General features: G+C 29.5%; 3 protein-coding genes across 3 annotated transcripts; 2 read left to right on the top strand and 1 right to left on the bottom strand.

Moving 5' to 3' along the window:
- Nucleotides 1–25: 25 nt before the first annotated feature.
- On the bottom strand, nucleotides 26–27,952 carry LOC136971206 (uncharacterized). Its single transcript, XM_067265677.1, has 10 exons — nucleotides 27,841–27,952; nucleotides 10,223–10,327; nucleotides 8,483–8,528; nucleotides 6,855–6,958; nucleotides 6,695–6,784; nucleotides 5,658–5,731; nucleotides 4,072–4,178; nucleotides 2,379–2,461; nucleotides 165–198; nucleotides 26–72 (listed from the first exon to the last, which is right to left on the bottom strand). Exons 2-10 carry the CDS (start codon nucleotides 10,322–10,324, stop codon nucleotides 26–28), a joined length of 687 nt encoding a protein of 228 aa, XP_067121778.1. The 5' UTR covers nucleotides 10,325–10,327; nucleotides 27,841–27,952.
- Nucleotides 17,896–20,760, top strand: Ankle2 (ankyrin repeat and LEM domain-containing protein 2). The gene has a single exon (XM_067265684.1). It carries the CDS (start codon nucleotides 18,053–18,055, stop codon nucleotides 20,612–20,614), a length of 2,562 nt encoding a protein of 853 aa, XP_067121785.1. The 5' UTR covers nucleotides 17,896–18,052; the 3' UTR covers nucleotides 20,615–20,760.
- Nucleotides 21,018–22,506, top strand: Hou (GID complex subunit 8 homolog protein Houki). Its single transcript, XM_067265685.1, has one exon. It carries the CDS (start codon nucleotides 21,182–21,184, stop codon nucleotides 21,893–21,895), a length of 714 nt encoding a protein of 237 aa, XP_067121786.1. The 5' UTR covers nucleotides 21,018–21,181; the 3' UTR covers nucleotides 21,896–22,506.

The following is a 27,952-nucleotide window of genomic DNA, read 5'->3' as shown; positions in this document are numbered from 1 at the left end:
ATCAATAAGATTATTTTTTAAATAATTACCACTTCTTTTCAGATGGTATTTGACTTTCACTACTGCATATTTCTAAAAAGTTTAAAGTTTAAAATTATATTTAATATGTTAATATTTGCAAATAAAATATTATTTTCATTTAATATTAATTTAATAATACTTACTTTGTAAAAGTGATTCAAACATAATTTGGCAAACCTATAATTATAAAATATTTTAAAATTAAATTTTATCAATATTACATATATAGACCAATCACTAATAAGTAACAAAGACATTATTATTAAAATATTAGTAATAATAGTACACTTATAATATTGTAATACTACAAGAAAATAAACTGATAACAATATTTAATTCATGCAAAAATACACATAAATTAAATTGAAAAAAATATATAATATTTATATTTAGATATTATAAAATATATATTTATGAAATAATTATTAAAGATTTATAATCTTTTTATTTCATAATAATTATATTTATAAAATAATTATTAAAAGATTACAAATCTTTAATATTTATTTCATAAATCAGTGAAATCTTCAGTAACTGTTCATCTTTAATTTCCTGAAATATCTACTATTAAGAAAGAGCTGATAATTAATATATAATATACAATAATTCCAATGTAATATTAAATCAATAAAAATGGATAACTTTTCTGAATTCTTGGAAATATTTTATTAGATTGTGTGATGAGAAATTGATTACCTAACAAAAAAACAATGAAAATATGTGGCTATACTGATCAACAGTAATCAGTATCATTGAAAACAAACAACTGACTACATTATATTTAATTAAAAATAAAATGTACGGGTGCACCATCAAATTTCTGGCAACTGATGGTCTGGAACCTCTTTTAATCTGGACAAAATTACAAGAGGAAACTTGAAACTCCTGTGGCCATCAAACTAGTTTACTGGGCAGTCAAAGATAATGTTGCATGCAAGACATGCTTAATTACATTAGTTACTCTGCACTCATTGATGACACTGCAATATTGTGATTTTCCTAGTTTATTTTGCTTAAATTTAACCCTAACTATGGTTTTTAAGAGAGATGAGAATGTCAATGGTGGTGTCAAAAGTAACTTACATTTAATATTTAATTCAAGTTTCTAGCAGTCTATGGTATACTTTACACACAGGGAAGGTATAAATTAGTGGGTTAGAGGTTTGTTAATGAATTATTATTATACATGATCACAGTTGGTATGGCAAAATGGTTAACTCAGCAAGGAATCAAGGATGCAGGAAATTCAGTGGAATACCTGTATTTGTTAAAATATGTCATAGAGAAATACAAAGTGATTTTAATTAGAGAGTAGGCATTCAGAAACATCTATAGAAAAACTGTTGGGGAAATCTCAACTAAATTTGGTATGCGATTTCAATTTTTAGGGAAGAAAATCTTACATTAAGGAGATTCAAATTTCAAATATAAAAAGAGTTGCAAAATGTTCTTCACAATTCTTTGATAGGTGAACAGTTATGGTGCTTACTTTACCTGATTATGCATTATTTCTTAAACTCTTCTACCAACAAAACAGCAATATTGGCTCAGCACTTACAGAATTTCAGATTTACAAAGGTCTTCAGGCTATTGGGATTCTTAGGAAAATGATTTTGTGTTTTTTTTGAGAAGCTGAAAACTGCCATGTAACCAGAATGGGGCCACAGAAAAATACTGATTAAATAAATGAAAATGAAAGACATTGGTACTGCAGTAGTGGAGCAGTAAATTTAAAATTCTTATAGCAATAGTAGTGCACGTGTAATATTGTGCTAGAAAACATATATAATGTGTGCAGTAGTGTAAGTAAGACAGTAGTGTCAAATTTTTTTCCTGAAAAACTGCATATTCTAGACAGTATGTAAACCAAATTTATTGACATTTACCCAATAATTCTTTCTACACAGAGTTCTAAACACTTCTTTAATTATGATCACCATGTATTATGTATATGACTATTAATTTTATAAATTGTTTAAAACCAAAATGTTTTATAAGAAAACAATTTAATAGTGTATTTACAAATTAGTATATTAAATGATTAACATTTTAAAATGTTAAAAATAATTAAAATTATTAATATTGGATGAAGGGGCTATAGATTCTATAATTTTTTAATATATTTTATAAGTTTTTGTAATTTCATGTGTTTCATATTGTTTATATATATATAATTCTATTGCATTGAAATTCTATATATGAAAGAGGCAACAAAAACCATATCTTGCTGATGTTTTCTTAATTTTACAATTTTTTAAATTATATTTTTATTGAATTGTTTCTTATCTCCATATTTAAGAAATTACATCCTTTTTTCCACTAGAATAATTAAGATAAAATAATTTATTTATTTATACCCATTGAACATTCTTCTCTTCATTTGGCTCAACTTCTTTAATTGATTTGTTAAATGCACACATTACTAAAGATGGAAGAATATCTGAAATATTAAATAATGATCATTTTAGCTCATGTAATCAGTACTTTAAGTATTATATATGTTCAACAGTTTTATTAAAACAGAAAAATTAAGTATTATATTGTAAATATATATAAAAATATCAATGCATGAAGAAGGTATATTCAATCGAATAATAAAGATTAAAAAGTAATTAAAACAGAAATTTTATAAATAATAGTTGATTATTTATAAAAATAATAATTAAATGTAAAAACCCTGGAAAAAATATCAATTCACATCATATTCAAATGGTGCAAAATGACAGAAAGAGGTATGAGTGGACTCATCAATAGACCATTTGGAATCAATTCATTTATAGATTCAAATAATCTAGTTTTAAATGCAGATGACATTAGAAATATTTTAAATAATTTGGTTAACTTTGTCAATTAACATGTGTAATATCAATTAGAGCTAACTGAAATAATCTAAGATCAATCAAACAGTGGCAAATTACTCAATAAGTGCACTAAGCATATGTCATAGGGCCTCATGATTAGTGAACTTCTAAAAAAAAATAATAATAATATGCCTCTCAAAATTTGTATAATTAATACTAAAAAAAGTACTAAAGATGTTCAAGCAAAAGTAGTTTCAACTTATATAGAAGCTTTTTTTTTTATTTTCTAAAACTTTAGTAAATGTTAAACTTTTCATTGTTTATCGCTTTTATTGTGTTTTTAATATTAAGAAACACTTTTACATAAAGGGTTTTTTAACAAAATTGTATGTAGTGTCTTACAGGAACATAATCTGCTACTACAATCAAAACCATTTAATATATAATGTTAAATTATTTTAATTGCTTTTAAGTAACTTTATATATAATTTGATCATAGTGTTATCTACAAAAGAAAAAAATTCCAAATAATTCCAAAACAATTTGAAAACATCTACCCCTCTCTCTCAGAAAAACCTCCAACATGTTTTAATGAGAACAAAAACAACTTAATTGTTTAAACATTTGCAGAATTGTACAGATACTGAAAAATTAAGGATATATTTATATGCTTGATACAATGCTATTAGATATCTGTATTATTGAATACATAAAAAGTTTGAAAATTAGTGATTTATATAAAATTAATATAATCCACAAAGTATGATAAACTTTTTCAATATATAATAACAATAACATTTTGATATATAAATTGTATATTTTCTTTCATCCATATAAATATATTTTTCTTGAATTTCAACCATAAATTTTACTGAAATTATAAAATTATCAAAGTTTTCTTTATATGAGTAAAATTTGATTCTTTATGGAAAAAATTATTTTCAAAAATTTCATAAAATATAATGCACAATTATTTAGGAAAACTATTTGTTACATAGCAAAATTTAATATCCATTTTTCAATGGCTGAATCCAGATTTTTGATGTCCAAATTTTCAATGTTTCACTGTATTAGTTTTCCGATTTTTAAAATTTATCCTAAGTAATGTGTTTGGAAAAATTAATGCATAGATAAATATAGTATAATCTCTCATAAATATACATTATGATTAGTATATTTTGATAAACAAAACATTTTATAAATTATTTATGTAATTAGAAATTATTATTATTTTTGTATTTAAACTGACCTGTTAATATACTTAATTTTATTTCAGTTTCATCATCATCCGTCAATAAACATAAATTAACAAGAGATCTGCTGAACAATGCCAAAATATTTGCTTGATTCAAAGCTCTGTTGAAAACATTGAAATAAATAAATCACACTTAAATTATTTTTTAGTTTTTACATTGTATTATGTATAAACTATATACAGTATTCATATCACTAAATATTGAAATAATTCTATATGCCAGTGGTGGCCAACCAGTGGTCAGTGGACCACTGATTTGGCCACCAATGGCATATAGAATTATTAAGCACAAAATGACTGTTATCAATAAATAATAATCTACAATAAATAATGTTGTGAGTGCGACTGTCATCCTTCATGGAAAAGAACCAAGAATCCATAAATTTATTTTAAACAAGCAACAACAAACTTCACACTAATTTTTATAATTAACAAAGTAAATGTCATATTAATAAAATAAAAAAAAGTAAAAGGAAACTTTTACGATCATTATTCTATAGATGCTAGTATCTTTAAAAAAATATTCACAATAGTGATCTTCAGGATTCAAAATTGTGAGTTTATTTGACCCATGTTCATGAGGGTCAGAAAGGTTAGCAACTACTGTTATATGCTATATAAAATACAAATAAATGAAAGAATACAATTATATTAAAACTGAATATTTAACAAGAATATTAAAACTGAAGCAATTAAACAAAATATTATATATAATTCTAACATTGTTTTAAATCATAGCTTGAGTTTGTTTTCATGAATAGAGAATATTTTGCAAGTTAAAATACAGTACAATCTTGGTGATCTGACATATATTGGGCTGGAATAGTGTCAGATTAAGGAGATTATCAGATTATTGGAAGTAAGGTGAATTCAATAGCACATAAATGAATGTGACATTGAAGAATAATTATTACTGATGCAGAAAAACACAAGATGGATTACTAATAAAACATCAAAGCATCCTGACTTTACTGATTAAAGAGTGTTGCTAAGTTGGCAGATTCCCAGTAAATTTAATTGGAAGTACAGTATTTTTGGTGGAAAATTTCAGGAGACAGATTTTTATATCGTAAAATTGTGTTATAAGATACTACACAAATTGTTTTATTTTAAAATATTATTACCGCTGCAAAACCATTTTAGACAAAACTGTGTTGTAGAAGTTCCATGTTACATGGGAGTTACATGTTAGATGTTAAATTTTTAGTTTGAAATACTGTATTTTAATATCCAACTTATCATCATCTATAAGTCTATGTTAAAATGCAATTTTTCTACAAGCAAACAATAATAATGGTCAATAGTTAATGGGATGTGCAGATGCCCATGCGTAGCAATGCAACACATGGGCAATCTGCTAAGGAAGGAGTGCCTCCCAGGAGGTCTTTCTATGGAAAACTGATCTCTATTTAGGTGTTAGATGTGAAAAAACTCAGAAAACTCCACATGGCCGATCCATATGTTGATAATATAACATTTTTTTTTGTTTTGTTTTAAAATTATTTCTGAATAAATTTCAACATTATTATTATTATATTTTAATCATTAAAAAATATATAATATATTAAATAATGACTTACTGTATTAAAAATGCTTCTATTGTTATTATTCCCTTCCTTTGTAGCCTCCAAATTAGCTCTAAAGAAAATATTTCCTATAATAAAAAATGTCACGTAATGTAAAGTTACAATTTAAATGTGAATAAAATAAAGTAATTATTTCTTTTATAGAAGTTAATGATCTTAAATGATCAGTAAAACTTCTCTAACACAAAGCTCTAAGGAACACGAAAAAAACTGAGTTACAGACAATTTGAGTTAGAGAATAATAGAGTGAAAAATGCCAATTCTTAATAGATTTGTATTTTTCCCTCCCTTGCATTATATAAAGAATCTTTGATAGTTTTTTGCTTTAAACAGCCAGTGTATTGCCTTTCAGTAAAATGTTCAATGTAACTAATCTAATCAAACTGTTTTGCAGGTACATCTTCTTGAGATAAAGTGAAATATCGTCTCACTTTGGACTGGAATTTTGTCTGCAAATCAATATTGAACAGTAGACAAAACTAACTGTCTGAAAATTTCTTGGAAATCCAATAATTAGGATCACTTTGAATAGAATAAATATTAAAATTCAGGTCAGGAAAGTTGAAAATAATGTAAATCACTGTCAAGAGACAATGAAAACCTTTGACTTGGAGAAAATTTGAGTTAAGAAATTCAAATTGGAGACACTAAATCCCTATGCTATTCCATTGAAATCTATTAAGTGATTCGTTTTCTCCAAGTTAAAGAAATAATCAAGTTACAGACATTTGAGTTAGAGAAGTTTTACTGTATTTGTATTTACATTTTAAAGGACAGGTTAATTTCTGTTAAATCCAACTATTTATGACCTTCATGGTATTCTGAGGAATATTTATTCTTACATAAGCATTTCAGATCGAGGTATTTACATGCCTAGATCTGAAATCTGTATGTGAAAATAGTAAGAAAAAGGATTTCTCGGGATTTCAAAGAAGGCAATATGTAGGCCTAGTTAACTTAATTTAAATTAAATTTCCTTTTGAGCATATATAAAATAATTATATTTAAACATAAAAAAAAATAATACTTACAATAGTATTAAGAAATTTACATAATTGAAATTGCATAAGATTATCAGAAGTTTTATTTTTTAAAATATATATAATATCTTCAACTTCTTTCTGAAAAAATAGTTAGGATCAAAACTTAAAAATTTTTGTTTTAATTAAAATTAACGAAACCCTTACTCACTCTTATCTCTGAAGTAAGAAAGATTGAATTATTGGTTGTTTTGTTTGAACAAATGCAATTATGCAATTCACTAAAACAAACTTCGATGAGACAGCTACTTTTTACTGCAAAAAAAAAAAATTTTAATTAATAAATTGACAATTTTTCATCATTTGAAGACTGAAATGAATTATTGTTTCTGTCAGTACTCCCCATGCAAACCAATTTGACCCACTAGAGGGACCTTCCCAATAACCATAAATTATTTTATAACTCGTTACAGTTATGTAAAGACTTATTTGTACATTAATTCCTTGGTTAAACAAAGATACCTCAACCACTACAATATGTTTCGTCTGTGAGTCTCTCTGCTGATTCCGGTTTAACGACAGTTCTTAATAAAGGATTTATATTAACTTTAATATAAATTCTATTACTCTTCAAATCAAAGAAAATCTTGAACAAAAATTAGTTTAAAATTTTATCCTTTATTAAATACAAAAGTCCTCACTTAACATAATCAAGGAAAGCTATAAGTATATTTGTAATCACTTACATTATTATTGTGATTACATTACATTATTGTTTCTTTATAAACAGTAAAATTGATTCTATGAGATGGAAAATAAATGCTGGAGATTGAAAACATGATCCAATTAGAACAATATTAACCACATTAAATCTTATTTACGTTATTTAGCCAATAGCATAATTGGTCTCATTAGATATTGTTTTCACTTAATCTCACAGTTTCCAAGAACCTATTGACAATGTTAAGTAGAGAATTATTGTATTATAAGAATAAAAGTTTAAAATTATAAATTATCGAGTTTGCCAATGAGTAATTAATAATTTGTTATTCAAAAAATAAGAATAAAAATTCAATGCATAAAGTCTTTGCATCTTGGTCAGTCTTGACAGTGTGCAACAGCACTACCTAATATTAAGGGTCATTGACAAAGAATGCCACTAAAATTTTAATTAAAATGAAAAATGTATTGAGTAAATTTGAGATAATCTTGAGCTCTGGCATGAGTTTTTGTATCAGTTCATTATTTAAAGAAAAGGAATAATTCCATCAAATAATAATAGTTTTATAATGATGTTTTAGTACTTTTCTTCCTTTCCTTCCAATGAACTTCACAGATATTCACAGATGCTTGTGTGATATGGCAGCTGTGTAAAAATTCAGACACTCATAACATCTGATGAGTACTGTACATCTTTTGAAAAAAAATGTTTCAGATAAAAGTTTGTTTCTTTCTGGTGTAGAAAATACGCAATAAAAAAATTGAGATTCCCATTTAAGAAAATGAAGTTGACTCCATTTTCACCAACTGTAGTGTTACTATGATGAAACTGGTAGTCCCATTTTGTAATTCCCTTGAAGTCTAACATATTTGGTTCAATAATATTCTGTGGTATGAGTATTTTTCAAGTTAATCCAATTGATTAATTCAAATGTTATATATTATGAACAGTAAACTGTATACAGTTTACTGTTAATAATATATCATGAAAATAAACAAAATAAATATTTTTTAAAATGGAAAAAACATTCTATTTTTTTATTAATAAATAATAATGCATAATTTAATGAAAGTGTACAAAAATTAGTTTATAATGTAATTAAAACAAATGAATCTTACCAATTGAATCAGATGAACTAAATGGTAAAACACTTTCTTTTTGCAACTATATTAAAATAAAAAAAATAATTTTTTTTAATCTGAAAAATCATAATAAATATTTAAATTTAAATAATGAAATACTGTAGAATCAAGTTTATGAAAATATTATGGAATTTAATTTTTCATAATTTAAAATAATTCCATAAATTGATTAAATCTTGACACCATACTGTAAGATTCAGAATTTTAAATAGTTCTTTCAAGTAACCAAATCTTTAATTAATTACATATAAGAAACATTTTCAGTTTGTTTTATGTCAGCTTCAGCTTATATAAAATACTTCTAAAATAAAATGGAATGTAGATTTTAAATGTTATAGAATTGAACAATATTAAGAATTACATTTTGTTTCAAGTATTCTTTCTTTAAAACATAAAATGTACATACAAGCACTTTGGACGATGTATTTTCATCTTCATCAGGCAAGAAATTCTTTTCTTTCTTTGAAATATTCTATAGGAATGAAAGCTGAGCTAAAACAGGTTGAAAACATCTCTTACATATAATTAACAGTGTAAAGGATCACTTTTAACAGAGTAGGGACAAAAGCGACACGACCTTGTTAATTGGTCCCACCTGGTGTTGTATTTGTAAACAGTCGGAGAAACAAAGTGAGTACCCTCTTTGTTTATTGGACTTGTGTTGGACAGGCAATGTGTTTGCCACATGTTAGCTTACTAGAAAAAAATGTAAACAAGTGACGGACGTTACGATAAGCTGTTTCGTCGAGAGAAGGGCCGACGTTTTGGAAAGCTACTGATGAAAAGAAGAATCCTGATTGGTCGAAAGTTGTCGTCCAAAAACTCTTTAAATAGTAAGACAGGCAAGAGAAAAGGCGAGAAGGGCAAGAGACTGATAATACGGCAGTCTCAGGCACTTGGGCAGCCCACTGAGCGTAGAGAGAATGTTCTCCTCTGACATCGATCTCGGGGACAAGTAAGTGCGGAGACTGGACGAGCCGTATAGTTAAGCCAACTCCACAAACTGACTGATGCTTTCCCAGAGTCTAATAGTTCCCGAAGGACAAGCTGATGTGTGAGACACCACACTTTGTTGTCCTGTGTATGTTATGTTGTCAAACTTGTATATTCTGAAATAATTTGTTTTGTAAATAAACTGTAAATATTCTCTGTATTGAGTGTGGAGGTGTGCTTTCATCGAACCTGAATTAACTATCAGATCTTGATACATACAGAACCCAACCCAACAAGACGGAGTTTGGGAAACATTATGAGATCATCACTAGATCTTCCCGAGATCTTCACTAACAGTTTCTTTTAAAGTAATTTTTTAAGTAACTGCAAAATTCTGGATGAATATGATTAACTGTAAAAGTATTTTATTTCTTGTGATTTTGTTTATCCCTCTAAGATTTTATTTTCATACTAGATCATTAATTTTCACTTTAAAATTGAAAAAATGACCTTAAGAAAACAATATAATAATCCTGAAGTTAAATAAAAGTTTGATTATAAAAACATTATTAATGTGATTATATTCTTATAACTAGAATATCAAAGTATTTTCAGTTAAGTATAAATAAGATTTAAACTATCCAAAATATATAGAAATTATGTGTACGAAAAATTAAAATTTATAAGTTAGTTAATAAATAAAATGAACTTCATAATGATAATGCAATAAATGAATTACAATAAAATATACTCATATATATATATATATATAGAAATATTTACCTCTTTTGCTCTTTGAAGAATATTTTCAGGCTTATTAATAAGACATTTCATCATTTGTTTAAGTTCTGATGAATTAATAGGTTTAACTTGAACAGAAGCCATTTACTGTTTTTAGAAGTAAAATTACAAATTTATTTACTTTTTATATTAATAATGATCAATAAAATAATTAGCTATATTTTATAAATTCATAAAAAGATTACATTACAGGGCTGTGGAGTCGGAGTCGGGAGGAATTTCTGGCCAGAGGAGTCGGAATCGGAAAAAATGTGTAGACTCTGACTCCTGCATTTTAAATTTACTTTAGTTTTTTTATTTAAATGAAAGAAAACTTACTATATATTTATTAATTTTTAAATATCTTTTTATATTTTGTTATACAGTAATTTATTCATTTTAAATACAAAATGTGTCAATTTAATTTATTAAATATGTAGTGTTCTTTGTAGTGTTTGTGTTTAGTAGTAAAATTATTTTGACCCAATTGAATTTAAATATTTTTGAATCATTCCTTTATTATCCCTGCTCTAAGTACTCTATTTTTCTGAATGAGCCAGACTAATTGATCAGAGTTCATATTTTTCTTTTCTGAACAAGGGGCTGAAGTAGCTAGATTGCACACTTTTTAGTAGGACTAACTTTTCTGGAACGGTAAAATTGAAGTGCAAATGCTGTCGAATATATGTATATGTAGAATTTTATCATAGTTTTATCACCCTTACTCCTCTTATTAAATATTTGTTAAAAATTAATTTTTTATACAAATAAATATTAATGTACGTAATATTAAAAATACTAACTACGAGGGTGGTTTTTTTCAAGCTCTGATGGTCCATAAAACAAAGACAAGTATAAATAACAAAATGAATTTATTACCAAAACTTAGGTACAAACATGGTTATTTTTCGGCATAGTCACTGTAAGGATTCAGGCATTTGTCATATCTGTGGATGAGCTTTTCCATCCCCTTGTCATAGAATGTTGCCGCCAGTGAATTGAGATGGCCTTAACAACATTGTTTTGAAGATCATCATTAGTTCATTCAGCTAGCAAGACAGTCTCAAATGTCTGCCTTGCTAGCTGTTTTCAGTTCAGGAAAGAGATGGAAGTCTTCATGCATTAAAAAGTTTTAAGCTGGGTGGAAGTTTTTACCACCTTTAAACACCTAGCGACTTCCACCTCTTTCCTGAACAGGAAAAGTGGCTAGGAGGGCAGAGGTTCAAGACTAATCACAATTTTCAAAAAAACATTAGGGCCTATCTCGAGTCATTGGCGGCAACATTCTATGACAAGGTTGGAAAAGCTCGTGCACAGATATAAATTTTTCAATCTTCACTGTGATTATGTCAAAAAGTAACCCTGTCTGTACCTAACTTTTGGTAATAAATTCATTTTGTTATTTACACTTGTCTTTTTTTTTTTATGGACCATTGGAGCTTGGAAAAAACAGCCTACGTATAAAAGTATTTAGGTAAATGCCTGGGGCTCCTTTTAGAGTTTAGAGTAGGGTACCCCTCTATGAGTCCCTCTGCTCCCCCCATAAAATGACTTGGTATTTAATTTTGCCGGAGTCGGCCTACTAAAATTATCAGGAATCGGAGTCAATTGTTTTTTTACCAACTCCGCACCCCTGTATACACACACACACACACACACACACACACACAGGGCAGGGTAGGGTAGGGGCTCCTATTGCCAACCACATAAGCCGAAATCAGTGCATAATTAGTCCATCTGAACAGGTTTAGGCAAGCTATCTTAACAGAAAGCATAATAAGAGTATCCCATTCTTAATGACATTTACAAATAACAGGTTGCCTCACTCATGGGATGGAAAAAATTATTGCACACCACCACTTATGGTAGTTGACCACAAATGATATTGTCAAGTCTTTAAAAGATAACAAAGGTTCTGTGTTTCAGGTGAGTATTTTTTTACAAAATGTCTATTATTGAGCTCACTTAAATATTTTTCTGGATGGTAAACTATCAAAGCACCTGTCGTAGCTAATAATTTGCATCAATTCTGATATAATATGTAAAAAATGAGGTTGTTGGCTACTGGATAGACTAACTGTAAATTTGCATGTTCAATTACAGCAGTTGAGTACTGAGTTCATGACGTATTTGTGACATGTCCATGACTGAAAATGCACATCAAATCTCCCTTTTACAGTGGCCACATTAATGATGCTCTCGATAAAAATGAAAACACAGTTGTCAACTGTCATAAATGATCATGCAACTATGCTGATTGAACAGAATAATTAGTGATCAACCACTGATGCACACCAGCTTTCCAATTCCTGTTATTCCAGGGTATTTAATATTTAAATATCAAGCCAATCAAAATCATCCGTAAAAACTGAATAACAAAATTAACAGTTGTATAATTCATAGGTGTCAAAGCATAAAAATGCAACCAGGAAAAGGCAAAGTCCAAACTCCAATATCACTTCCTAAGCCTTTTAAATTTCTGGTACTCCATACGAAAATTAACAACTAATTAACTAACGTTTTCGATCGCCTCCGCGATCTTCGTCAGGTCCAAACTGCCAAACACATCAGTAAATGGAGAAAGCACTCTCTGGTACTCTTTCTGCTATTAAACACAAAAAAATGGAATACCTCCTACAATCTTTTCCATCTCTCTCTGGCAAATAGATGGACAACTACTCACTCTAAATGGTAATCTTTTCATTCTGTATAAACCCTCACATGTGTTGATAGTCAGTATCTCAGACAACTCCTGGTCCACAGGAAATTGGAAGTACACTTTCTTGAAATCAAGCTTGGCAAATACCTTTCCACCAGATAATGAAGCAAGTATATCGTTAATAGCCTGCAATGGGTATACATCTACTTTTATTGCCTCTCTGTTTACAGTGTAGCGGTAATCTCCACATAAACATACACTTCCATCTGGTTTTGCAACAGTACCACAGGAGTGGCCCACTTAGAAGTTCTAACTGGTTCTATAACTGCTAACTGATGAAGTCAATTCAACTCTTGTTCTACCTTTGTTCTCAATGCAAAAGGAACCTGTCTAGCCTGCATAAAAATAGGCTTAGCTTCTTTATTTATTGCTAAACTGACTGCCTCGCCTCTAAATAGACCCACTTCTAAATTATTGAATAAATGCTGGAATTCTTGTATCAGATTGTCTGCATCGTGTTGGTGGTAGAGTCCCTCTATTCTGATTCCTAATGGTTCAAACCAATTTCTTCCAACAAGTCCAGGTACATTTCCTTTCATCACTAACAATGGCAGATTCATAACTTATCCTTTAAATTGTACCGTCACCATTGTAGTGCCCACTACCTCTAGATTCTGATCCACCCATGTCTGTAATTTGACTTCTTCCGGTTCTAACTTGTCTCGCTGAATTTTAATTTCTTTTAAGGTTCGTTCACTCACTACAGTGTACCCAGCCAGTGTATCCCGTGTTTTTGCGACCTCTGGTTAAATTTAAATGATTCAATTTTTGCTTGAAAGCAAACCAGATTGAAAATGACCAAGATAAATTTGCTTTATTTTTTACTGTGTGCAGTGAAACTCTATATGAACTTGTAGTAACACTCATAGCCCCAAAAGAAACGACACAAGTTAACTTCAGTGAGGTACTTAACGCTCTTGATAGCCATTTTAATCTGAAACCTAGTGAAATGGCTATCAAGAGCGTTAAGTACTTCACTGAAGTTAACTTGTGTCGTTTCTTTTGGGGCTATGAGTGTTACTACAAGTTCATGTAGAGTTTCACTGCACACAGTAAAAAATAAAGCAAATTTATCTTGGTCATTTTCAATCTGGTTTGCTTTCAAGCAAAAATTAAAGCAGTCCTTGTAAGTTTTCTACTGGCTGTCCATCTTGTATGGTTATGGTTCGAAATGAACTCCACTGGTTGATGTTCCTGGAATCGATATTTCTGGCTTTTGATCTTGAATTGTAATTTCTGCTGGTAAGTCTCTACCTTAACTCTCATTGCCAATTTAATATCAATTTTGTTTTCGACACTGTTTCACATAAAAACATGTAGTTAATTAACAATTAAATTTATTCACTCTCGGATACAACTGACTGGAATGACAACTGCACAAAGACTGTCTCAGACAAACGGAAAGTATATAGGAATTTCCACCTTTGACTCGACACTCAGATCAAGTTACAACAAATCAGTTACAACACAATGTCAAGCTTACCTGCTAGTTTAAGTATATTAAAAATAAAATCATTGAATCTCTTAATGTAGAAAATACAGTATTATAAATGTAACTACTAATGCCAAAATCATAAAATTAAACTTGAAATAAATTAAATATGAAATTTTAATTGTGTTAATAATTTTTTTTTAATCAAGATGATTTTACAGGAAGGAAGTACAGTAGATCCCCTATAACACGGGTTCATACAACATGGATTCGTATAACACGGCGAAAAAATTGCGATTGTGTTTGTATAACACGCTAAAAGAGACTCATATAACATGATAAAACGTCATCGCCGACTCATGTCACAACAGGAATGGTCGAATCTGGACCAATAGCGGATATTGCATAAACCGTTGAGTTTAAACGAGCAGCGGACCTACTAAAAACCATTTATTATTTAATGGCCATAAAAATTATATTTATATTAATGATGTCTTTCGAGACATCATTAATATAAATATTTCAGCAAATTTTTCACAGAAAAATAACTTATCAGGAAAACACGCTCGCCATTCGACGAGCTGCTCTGTGGTGAAAACAAGCTTAAGCAATGGCATCATCGAACGGTGCACACTCAGTAAGTGATCCTACAATTTTTTGTTTATAGCATAGTTTATATGGATTATTCCCAAAAAATTATACGTGATTTGGAAATGTTGAGTCAAATTAGTCTAGAATCGATTAATTTTATGGAAGAAAACCTTTCAAACAGCTGTAACCCCCTAAACTGCACAAGTGCTAGGCTACGATTGGCTCATGTATTTAAGTGACTCATACAACACAGAATTCATATAACACGGTAGATATGTTCTGTGTTATATGAATTCTGTGTTGAAAAACTGTATGAAAAATTTTTCTACATGAGCATCATAAAGCTAATTAAACCACTATTTCTGATCATAATGCAAAACAACCCAAATCTTTTAAAATATAACATTAACAAAAATCTGCTTTACTGCAGTTCATTTTAATAACAGTTTTTCTCAAACACTTTCAGAGCAAATAAGCAAAACATCAGGAGACACACAATTGAATAAGCAGCTAAGTCATCAAAGTTTGTTTCTGAACTTTTAACTGTTTAACTTAACTTAATTTTGTTTGCAAACATAGACGACAAAGTGATCGTCTATGTTTGAAAGCAAAATTAGGCAACTTAACTATCAAGCTGATTCACTTGTGTGTTTTCTGATGTTGGAATTGATTGCCTGAAAGGGCTTAAAAATTAAAGTGAACCACAATAAAGCAGATTTTTGTTAACTGTTATAATGATTCTGATAATTTCTTTGTGCTGCAGTTTGATAACCACTGATTTATTTGAAATATCAATAATATAGGCTATATCATTTCATATGAATTAAACTGTGGATGCATCTAGGTAACAAGCAGCTGAGTAAGAAAAAATGTTTAATTGGCTTGTCATCCAAATGGGTAAAATTGCAGCTCTGATTGATGTTGTTGGGACCTTAAGAAAGTACCTTAACTTAAAAGATGTAAAAATGAGAACCAATGGTCTATATGTGATCCTTGGCAAAATATAGCCCACCAACCTTTACCACTAAGAACACAATAGGCTTAAAGCAAAATGACTCCAATTGTGTCCCACAGTAGTCAATGTATTGTTATTTCTTGTACAGTGGTACCTCGGTATACGTCCAATTCGGAATACGTCCTGTTTGGACAAAACAAATTTTGCTCGGTATACGACTTTTGTTCGGTATACGACTTAATTCAATAATACGCGCCATCTATGAACAAGTAGCACTATCAGTGTACTAGACCAGACTAGATGTTCGCGGTGCCACGGTCTATAACTTTGTTAAATTCTTCTGATTTTAATTTGTAAATAAAACTTTATTATTTTTATTAATCATGAATTGCAAAAAGGCAAATGAAAAGCAACAGAAAACTAAAAAAAATGACTAGAATCACAATGGAATGAAAAAAGAGATTGTTAAGAAATATGAAGGTGGCATGCGTGTCTGAGATTTAGCTGTTGCATACCGTATTCAGAGAACGACGATATCGACAATCGTGAAAAATAAAGACATTATTAAATCTGCTAATGTTGCGAAAGGGGTTAAATCAATTTCTAAACAGAGATCGGAGACATTAGATCATGTTGAGAAATTGCTTTTGATTTCGATAACTGAAAAACAATGTGCTGGCGACAGCATATCAGAAGCAATTATTTGCGATTATTACTGTAATAACTTTAAAAATCTATAATAAAATTTAATTTTTTATTAATGTGCTCAAACTAATGTGTAATACTAATGTGCTGAAAATTTAATTTTTTATTAATGTGTGTTTCAATTATTTTATAACCCCATTAATATACTATATCAAGAGGAGTTTTTTTTACATGAGAATGGATTAATCATTTTTACATTACTTCTTATGGGAAAGGTTGGTTTGGTATACGTCTTATTCGGTATAAGTCCAAACATCAGGAATGAATTAAGCTCGTATACCGAGGTTCCACTGTATTTTATGAGCTTTTAGCCATCTCTAATAAAGTGGAAAACAGTAAATTTTCAGCATTGTTTTTGAAAAATAGTTCTGGACTTTTTTCACTTTTAACTTTTTTTACTCCAGTTTTCAAAATCCTAACAGGTTGATTTTGGGGGCTATATCTTGTAAAGGATCACATGTAGGGTAAGATGAGAACTCCGAATGAGAGAGTTCCAGAATTATAATCCCCCTGTACAAGCAAATATACATGTAAATGCAACCCTTTGCAAGAATTGTCTCCAAAGGTCAGTTTTTACAGTGTACTGTACCTATTCTCCATGCTCTGCATCAGTCAAGGCAAGCAGTCACTCCCCTCGATCGATGCGAAGCACAGAGCCACACGTAGACCATAGGTTCCATTTGACCTTTTTTACTCCCATGGGCATGGTCTGCAGTTCTATTAAGGTCATTCTGTGCTGCAATTTTACCTCTAGAGGCACCCAATATTTCTCAATTTCATCTCACAATAATTGTAAACCTATAAACAATTATAAGAGACTGTTCTGTATATCATCTTCAACTGTCAATATGGAAGATGATATACAGAAGAACATGGAAACTTGTACAATTTCTATGGAGAATAAAGGCACCATGTTGACAACATCCAAGGCTGTGTCAATCCAATCCGTACAGTAATCATATGTAAGCTGTATAAAATATTATAATCTGAAAATTTCAAGCAAACAAAAGCGTTCTATTCAGAAATTAAGAGATTAAATTAAATACGCAACTCACAAACTTATAAATAAATTTAAAAATTGGCGGCAGACGACAAATATCCAATTACTCCTTACTCCACTATTTACAACTAGATGGCGCTATATACAATAATATTATTTTCATTTTTATTTATATACGAAATATTCTAAAAGTTAATATTTATTAATATAAATAATTACGAAATTAGAAATACTTAAAATTGACAAATTACCAAAATATCTGAATTTTTTTTTTAATTTTGGAATTTGATCGCCTGAATAAGCAACATAGACGCGATGAGGGAAGTGGATCGCTTATATTTGGTTTGTTTCTGTTTATATTGAGTTTAATTACTCGATTTAAAGCTTTATGCTTATCATTTCGGAGTTATAAAACTGTCTTGCGAATCGTTATGGATTCACAATCGTCGATTGATCACTCGTTGTATTATGGTGTGGCTCTGTTACCTGGCACTGTGTGTGTGGACGATGAGAAACCTCCACTGGTGTATGCTGATAAGAAAGAAGCGTTGAAAGCGGTTAAGAAGTATAAAGGAGCTCGTTTTAAAGCTTTCCCTACTAAAGATGAAGCTGTATCTTTTTCTAAATGTACAACTGATTGTTTATCTCCGGTTGCAAAACAACCACATTCTCTTCGACTTCCGGATCTCTACTTTATGATTGAAAAATCTAGCCCATTTAAAGCACCTAAAAGTCAAGACGTAGTCAAATTGAGAAAGGCTATAGAGAAAGGAGATGCTGATTTTTTCAAGCACACCGTCTGGTCTAATCCCAGATATCTGATTAGCAGCGGCGATACACCTTCCATCCTTCAGGAAGGTTTCAGGTATAACGCTCTTCACGTTGCTGCTAAAAGTAAGCAAGCTGCTATGTGTCGTTCGATTCTCTCTACCATCGAAGATCCGAAATTCATGCGTTTATTATATAATGACGACTCTGATATCGTGTGCCAGCAAAGAATCGACTTTATTACAGATCTGTATCTAAATATGCCTGATAAAGGACTGTGCGAGACGCCTTTGCACTTTGCGTCAAAGTTTGGCTGCTTGGAGTGTGTACAAATTCTTTCATCTCATCCAAAATCTGATCTGAAGAGGAAGAATAAATACGGACAGACTGCTAAAGATATAATTTGTGATAGATGTCCAGATGCTAACTCTGAATTTAAAAAACAGATTGAATTGGTGTTTGAAGATCGCTGTTATGTTACTGTTTTAAGATCGGATGATAATTCATTTCAACCCATTATAAGTGAATTTTATTCTGCAGATAGTGAAAATGTTACAGATATGAACAGAAAGGGACTTGAATCGTGTAGTCCAAGAGATTCCTCTATGTCAGTGAAAGCAGTTGCAGGCCCCATGTCTCCAAGTCAGGCAAAACATTTTTATAAAAAATGGAAAACGCCACCTAGGAATGATATGAAAAACTTGTATACGATAAGATTAAGTGATATGGAGAAAGGATTAGAAGTAGTTGGAAGAGAACTTGCAAAACAATATAAAGTATCTTGGAAAGAATATTGGTCATTTTTAGATTGTTGGTGTGATCTATCTTCTCCAGATGGTCTTCTCAAACTAGAAATGTACCTGAAGGATAAGTATGAAGAGATTCTTTCTGATATACAAAATGATAAAATTACAGAAACAAATTCTTCTTTAAATAGAAAAGATTTAAATCAGTCTTGTGTAAATTGTCCAGTTAGCCCAGTAAGCAATATATGTCTTATGTTAGATGAAATACACTTCAATAAAAATGAATTAATTAATAATTCTAATAATATTGGACATAAAACATCAAAATATGATGATTATCATTTGTCTGATATTTCAAAAGTTTTACAATTTGATGATAACTGTGATCAAGATCAGCCTGTAGAAAATACTAAAGAAAAATCTTTAAATTGCTTTGATAATTTATGGAATTTATTTGTAGAAAATAATTCAAATTCTGATATTCAAGATCAGATACTTAATGAAAAAGATTCTGATTCTTCTGATAATATTGCAGCAAAGTTTTTAATTCAGAAATTAACTGTAAAATTAGAAGAAATAATTTCATCTGAAGAGAATCTTTGTAGTTTGGCATTAAATAATGATTTTATGGATAGTGTACTTCCTCATGTACAATATTTACTTGAAACAATTTCCAAGCTTAACTTGGATAAACAATTAAACAAAATGCAAGATAATATTGCAAGAACTATTGCTGAAAATCTTAAACAGCATTTAATTTCTCACGAATTACAAATATTGGCTAAATTTATAAAAGATTATTTGTGTTATAATCAGGAATTATCATCATCTGAAGAAGAAAAGGAAAGTCATTATTCTCAAACAATTTATACTTATTTTAGTAAAAATCAATTATATTTTCATTTAAAATGTATTCTTAAATTAATATATAGTTATATTTCTATATGTAATATTAAACAAGATGGAAACGAAGAAATGCTCCAATGTAATTGGAATGGTTTGAACATAATCACAAAATGCACCGAAAATGAAAAATCAAAATCCGAAAACATAAATATTTCTTATGCCGAAAGTGACTCTTCAGATGATGATTTTTATACACCTCCAAGTTCGTTTGGATCTCTAGAAGATTCAATAAGCAAGAAAATTCCGGAAGAGTTTAAGATTTTTATACACGGTCACTTTCCTTCAAAATTGGATGCCGACGTGTTAAGAGCAATAGGTAATGTCGAAATAGATCAAACACTCTATCCTTATACACATCACTGGAGAAGTCAAATCAGTGCTTTTCCTCCGGAAGAATCTGCCTGTTGGCCAAGTCCTATCGTATCGAATCACAAGAGAATGCATTTTTCTACGTCGGACCAGTGGAATGCCTCTCTTTTATGGACATCGACCCCGCGATACGAATCGGATTGTTTGAGTCCCATGGCAAATAACTATAACAAGCAATTAAAAAATGGAGTTCAGTCACAATAATCTAAAAGACCATTTGTGTTTACATTGTGTAAAATGAACTATTAATGAAATATTTATGTATAAATTTATCATTTCATTTTGTTTATGGACGAGTTATCGATTGTGTGAATTGTTTCCATAAAAATAAATGTTAAAATTTTATATTTATTTTAAAAAGATTTGTTAATAAATGGGTGCTTTGATTATTTACAAAGTGAACTTAAACAGGATTAATTTGCTTTTGATTTGAAAATAAAAACTTTTTTTTACATCCAAACTCATTAATTAATTTACAAATTTTAATTTATTATTTTAAAAAATATATTTTTATAAAAATAAAAATTCGTTATCAAAAATATACGTCGAATCTTATTAAGAAAATGCATATAACGAAGAATCTGATTGGTTAGTCGTAACGATATCGATACTGCCATCTAGCGACGGATCGGAAAAGGCTTAACACGAGAGACAGTGTCAGTAGTGTTTTAATAATTGTTAATACGCGATATTGTTTTAGAAAAGATTATCCATGCTTGTATGTTAAGGTGAGTATTGATGGTGCCTTTGCAATAATATAGAACAAGCAAGATGACTCAACCTGCCAAACAGAGAGCGGCTTTAAATGAAAAAGGAGATGGAATTCGTAAGGAAGAATGGCTTGATAATCTTGAAAACTTGCATATTCATAGATCCGATATGAACAGACTTATTATGAATTATTTAGTAACAGAAGGATTTAAGGAAGCGGCAGAAAAGTTTAGAATAGAATCGGGTCTTCAACCTTCTATCGAACTAGAAAGCTTAGACGAAAGGATCCAGATACGAGATGCTATCGAAAATGGTCGTATCCAAGAGGCAATAGGTCTAGTCAATAAGTATCATCCCGAATTACTGGATAACGACAGGTATCTCTTCTTCCACCTACAACAGCAGCACTTGATCGAATTAATACGCGAACAGAACATAGAGGAAGCGTTGAAGTACGCTCAGGATCAGTTGGCGGAAAGGGGCGAAGAAAACCGAGAAATCCTTTCGGAATTAGAACGCACTCTGGCTCTGCTGGCTTTCGACGAGCCGGAGAAGTCCCCGTTTGGAGAACTGCTTCGTCTTTCGCACAGGCAGAAGATCGCCAGCGAGGTCAACGCCGCGATACTCGACATGGAAAATCGAGAGTCCATCACACCGAAGTTGGCCATCCTGCTGAAGTTGTTACTGTGGGCACAGGACGAACTAGATAAAAAGAAAATTAAATACCCGAAAATGGTAGACTTGGCTCACGGAGTCATCGAAGATCCCAAGTGAACTTTTTAAGAAGAAAGAAATGCATAAGTTTGTATTGGAATCTGTTTTGTGCTAGTATTGAGTAGTGTGTGTGTTTTTATGGAAATATTACTTTAATATGTGTATTTTGCTCCGGATATTTTTTCGACAGATGGATTTCTAACTCATTCTATTTCTAAGGTGCGTAATAAATGCTTTGGACTAATGTATGACTTATGTAGCTAGTTAGGAAATTAATTTATGTACTACAAAAATTTTGTCCATTTTTAAAATATTTAAATAATAATAATAAACAGTAATACGAATATGTATAAGAAAAATATAATTGATAATTATGCAATAGTTTCCTGCTTATTAGTAATTAATAGGACTATTATTTCCACAAATAAGAAAATTCTTATACTTGATAAATATTTAACTTAATTGAGTTTTATATGCATACGATCATAATATTCTGGAATATAATTTATCAAATTTAGCATTTGAAATAAATTGACGTTATTGCTCGTAATAAGTAAAAATATAACCTGTCTATTAGATTTTAAATTTTTATTAATATTTATTTTAAGAGTAAAGCCTCATCAAAGTATAAAATGTATTGAAATTTAAAAATGCTTAATATATTTATGCAATTTTGATTCTTGAATGTTTAATTTTAATTACATACACCAATTATAAATCATATTTGCTACATAAATTTTAATTTTCTTTTATTATTTGTTAAGATTATAATTTACAAACTGATAATGTTTTCTTCATACAGTCAAACTCCATTTATCTGGATCAAAAGGGACTGGATTCAATTAAGATTATTGAAAATCTGGATAAATTGAAATTAGTGAAATATTGAAATTAAAGTCTAAAACTCCATACTGAAAGTACTCTTCAATGATAGTTAATAATCAATAAAGTTTATTTTCAAAAACAATAGGAACATAAAATTTACTCAGTACATAAAAACAGTATGTATTTTTAATCTTTGCATCCACGAGATTGCTATGCAGGTACATATTAAATAATTAAATCGGATCGGTAACCTTATAAGTGCACAATAAAAATTTTAAAAAACCATTGAGGGTGCATAGTTTAATTTTTGAAAAAAAAAATCACAATGCTGTAATAAGTAAACAGAATAATTGTTTTGAAATATGTATACAGTGGACCCGATATAACGAGCATGTCGGGCGGGAAACAACAACCGCCTTATAAGGTGAACCACGTTATACCGAGCGGCGCGGTGTAACGCAGTTCACCTCTTTAGCAATAATGTCAAGCTTTTCTTTTACTCATCATGCATACAATAATTAAACACTATTCAAAATACATTCAGGAATTCAATACATGCACAATTACTCAATACACAGTAGCAATAAAATGCGCTACTCACTAACGCCACACGGACCTGTATAAACGTGTTTGAGCTTATCGCGTGGCAAACATCGCCCGCGGTATAGTGAGCAGCGCTATAACGAAGGTCCACTGTATTTATACAAAATAGAGATTATACATAGATGTAACTAAAAATGAAAATTACAAGTATATATATTTGCGCTTGCTTGACTATGGTTCTAGAGGGCACAAATGAAATGCACCACGTTGCCGGCCTCTGTTGTAGATATATATGTTCCAAATAATGTTCCAATGATATAACAAAATGTAAAAAATTCAGAAAAAAATGGCTATTCAAACCAATTTGGATATAAATATATAAAATAATGCCTTGATAAAAATAAATTCATTAAATGCAAAGTATTCAATCATACCTTTAAACCTTAATAAAACATAATTCTTGAAAATTAATTAGAAAGTAAAATATAATGCTACGATAAAAATAATTATTAAAATGAAGTTTCTACAGCTCCATTTACATAACTAATTGGTTCCATGTAAATAGAACAGTAGAAAGCTGCTTAAAATAGGGATCATAATCTCAAATACCATATTTTACTCTCACTGGGTAGAAAAGTTTTTTTAAGTATGCATCTTTATAAGAGGTTACTGATGGTAGTTACATTAAAAAGTTTTTTTTTAATCATTTCTTTTCATAAAGTTGATAATTTGAAATATTTTTCAACTGCATTAAAGTGAATTTGTGTAAACGGAGGAATTACGGTTTCATAAATTTTATTTATATTTGATATATAAAGAGACTAAAAAGTTATTCAGTAGTATTAATCGACTAGTAATTATTAGACGTTATATAGTAATTCAGATTTGAAAATAGTAATTTAATGAATGCCTTAATAACTATATATTGTCTTATTTTCTTATTTGCATATGTTCATTTTACTTTATAGTTCTCAATTTGTAAGATACACATTAAACATATATAAATTTAATCAGAAATTAAGAAATCATTGTTTATCTAAAGCAATTTTTAGTTTGAATTACCATATTTTACGGACTATAAGACGCACCTTAATTTTTAAGCAATTTTTTAAAAAAATACCTATAAGACGCACCTGAATTTTGGAGGCAATTTTTCGAAGAAAAAAGTGCGTCTTATAGTCCGTAAAATACAATATTTATCCCAATACTGTATATTTAAAAAGGTGTGTTCTCTTATTTAAGTACTATACATATTTTAAAAGAACTTTTCAGTCCAGAAGGTAAAAAATTTTAGGCAAAAATTGCATAAAAATTATAACAACAATCAAAAATTAGCAATGAGTATAGTATCTAAAACTATACGTTACATATTATTTAACATTTTTATTTTTGTGTTTGAGGAAAACTGTTAAAAGCATCTTTCTTTTAACATCAAAGTAAAAAATGTTTATTATTTAAAGAAAAAGAATTTGTTCTGAATCACAATCAAAAAACTTTTTTGTGTAGATTTTTAGAATTAAATATTTTCAATGAAGAGAATAATTGTTAAATATAGATATTAACAAAAAAAATTATAAAGCTTTTGGTACTAGATGGAAAAATGTTTCACAAGACAATTGTTTACTACCCAAACCAGGTCAATTTTTGTGTAAAAATTGTTAAACTTAGATTATTTTTTTAAAATTATTTGTATATTGACCTATATATTGCTTACATTTTCATTAGAAGACCTACAAAATAATTCTATTTAAAATTTTATTATATGATGATTAAAAACAGGAGAAATCCAGGACCATTCCAGACAAACTGGAGATTTTATCATCCTATCTGTGATTATAAACATCAATTTTAAACCAGTCTGGTTTCTGTTAATCAATTTATATATATTGTTATTATCCATAAGAGATTCCTTGACTACTGTAAAGAATCTAAATTCTTTGGATTTTTTAAGATTAAAGATTAGTTTGGATGAGGAAATTTTTGACCTTTGAAGTTAAATTTTTGTTTTCATCTTTTGCCTATTTAGATTAATATAATTTTAAGCAAGTTTATCTGTTTTGAACAAAAATTGAAGCTTATTGCAAATATAACTTGCACAAATTAAGATTTTTCTGATCTTATTAGATGTAATGTCTAATCGTTAAAGACTCATTTTGAAAAACTGTAAACTCATAAAAGTTTTAATTTTCAATATGATCAAGTTAAATGAATGAAAATATATTATAATATTTTTTAGCTCTATAATGTTTAAAACAATCTGAATATAAATTCGATTGGAATAATAATTCATTGATCATGAAGCATAAAATAGATAAATGTTTTCTGACTGGAAAGAGTTGGAAAATATGCAGTGTTGTAAATGTGCCAGAAGTTGGTTCTGTGTCTGTTGTAAAATAGATATAATGAAAAATATGCAGATTTACTATTATTTCATTCACGGTTACCCAAAGTTTAGTTAACTCGGAATATCATTAGACTTATGTTTTGATAATAGTTTTAAATAAAAAATTTGTAGAAATACTTATGAAAGATTTCATTTTAAATAATTTTTATAAACTCTGTAGGTAAAGATAACAATAAAGCTGTCTACAATGGTTAATTGATTTTTGCATCATCCTGTATAAATAGAGAAACTGGTTTTCGTTTATTAGAGAGGTTGCGGCCAACATTCTCGACACGAAAACGTGTACGTCGGACATTCGGCGCCGCCTTCCTGTAAGCCTAGAAGTTTGATAACAGCGTTTGGAACGTTGAGCATGATTCCACTGATGTTCCAAATGCCATTGTCAAACTTCTGGGCTCACAGGAAGGCGGCGCCGAACGTCGGCCGTGACCTCTCTAATAATTATATTAATTTATATTATTTGCTGATTTTATATAAAATCTTGAACTATTTTATATATCTGATTTTTTTTAATTTCAACTTCATACTAGTAGATAATTTTACATGAATATTAATATTCTTGGCTAAAGCAATTAAGATGGTTAAAGTTTGAGATCATTTCTTTGATACATCATATTGCAATATTTTCAAGATAAATCAAAATTATCAAATATATTCTATAGATCTGAATTTCTTTTAAAATTTATTGTAATTTATTTGCTGCCTTTTGAGCATTTTTATTTAAAACATATTGTAATTCTTAAAATAGTAAAGCACAATGTTTAGTTTAGATTCATTGTTTAAAAGTAATGATTCTCAGAGTGTGGTCTGCAGATTGATCCAGTAATTTTTTCTAAAGTGTAATTCTATGCTGTTTAACCAAAAGGAGGAACATTTTTATGCACTATTTACCTTTTATGCTAGGTTACTGGATAAACAAAATATTTTAGCAAGAATTTAAAATGATTTTTACAGAATAAGAAGTAAATGGGAGCATAAAATTGTGCAGTTCGTTCATGATAGTTTAATCTGTGAACCATATAACTTTTGAGAACCATTGCTTTAAAGAATAATTATGTATTTATTTAAGTAAAAATTTCATTTAGAATTCTGTTTTGATAAGATAAATTTCATCAAAATAACTTTAAAACAAGCTTTTGTGTGTTCATGTAGAAATATTAGAAATGGACCTACATAAAGGTGAAAATGGTAAAATCTAGGTCTTTAAATTTGGTAGTGTGGTTGTACGCCTTATTTTGTATATTGTTGTATATATTATTCTTAGTATTTATTCCATTTTCTTCCTCTTCGTTAGTTCTTTTGTCTATCACTTCCTAGAAACTTCTTTCTTCTCTAACCCTTCCCTGTTCAAATGGTGGTGACCTAATTAAAAGACAAAGAAAAGGTGGTAGCCTGAGGGCTAAGTGTAGGACAAGAGGTCACTTTTTGGCTTGGTTGGAGAGATAGGGCGTGTTGTGAAGACCTCCAGGTTGTTCTGGCACTGACTGGAGAACAAAGGAGACGACAAGCCTAAGCTAGCATTCGAGAGGAATCCAAAATATATCCCGATATAGGAACCTCGAGAAGCTTATTGAGAGAATCGGATAGATGTCTACAATCAACAATTTCTACAATTTGGAAAGTTAATAATCTAGCAAGCACCACCATCACCCCAAGATCGTTGACACTTTGGGTACCCATTCTTTTCTATCATCATATATCAATATCCTATTGTCTATCTTTTCTTCTCTCTTTTTTATTTGTATAAGTAGTTTTAAGTATTTAGTCGTAGTTCCTTATTTTTGTACCGCAGTGAATGTTCTTTTGTCGCGAGGTTGCTTAATGATTCTACCCGAGTATCTGCAGGAATTATATGTAAAAAAGTTAATAGGGGAAGAACGAGGAGTGTCAGAATTATAAAAGAATCCTGTAAAGAAAATAAACACGGGTGACAAGAACATATATGTGTGTTATATTCTCTTGTTGAATCACTCACCACGTGCATATCTTACAGTAGTATATTTTAGTAGTTAAATCATCAAATTGATAATAATTGAAAATCTAATTGTATCAGTATCTGTTACCAGCGATGCTCCCAAGATTTAATCTTGGGGAGCCCAACTGAATGGCATTTATTGAATTTGCATTAAAAAAATTTCCACCTTATGTGACCACTAATTCATTAGTATAGAAATATAAGACACAACACAATATAAATAAATTTTAATTAAGAAAATATTTTTGGAAAACTTACTAGTGTTTCTTTTCCTTTTACTTTGGGGGTGCCAGGGCTCTTTAGCCCACTCCCTGGGTGCACCACTGTCTGTTACAACTGCAGAACTAGCAGTTTGAAAGTTAAAATTAGT

Source organism: Centruroides vittatus, unplaced genomic scaffold (assembly GCF_030686945.1).
Source record: "Centruroides vittatus isolate TY-2023 unplaced genomic scaffold, ASM3068694v2 contig_2359, whole genome shotgun sequence".
Taxonomy (NCBI): Eukaryota; Metazoa; Arthropoda; class Arachnida; order Scorpiones; family Buthidae; genus Centruroides; species Centruroides vittatus.
This window is presented reverse-complemented; position numbering and strand designations above follow the sequence as displayed.

Excerpts from the sequence above, each read along its gene's own strand:
- LOC136971206 (XM_067265677.1), bottom strand. The coding sequence starts at position 10,324 with ATGGCTTCTGTTCAAGTTAAACCTATTAATTCATCAGAACTTAAACAA. Across the intron at positions 5,732-6,694 it reads GTAAATTTCTTAATACTATT|GAAATATTTTCTTTAGAGCT; the intron begins GTAAGTATTATT and ends TTTTTATTATAG. Across the intron at positions 2,462-4,071 it reads AAAATTAAGTATATTAACAG|ATATTCTTCCATCTTTAGTA; the intron begins GTCAGTTTAAAT and ends TTAATATTTCAG.
- Ankle2 (XM_067265684.1), top strand. The coding sequence starts at position 18,053 with ATGGATTCACAATCGTCGATTGATCACTCGTTGTATTATGGTGTGGCT.
- Hou (XM_067265685.1), top strand. The coding sequence starts at position 21,182 with ATGACTCAACCTGCCAAACAGAGAGCGGCTTTAAATGAAAAAGGAGAT.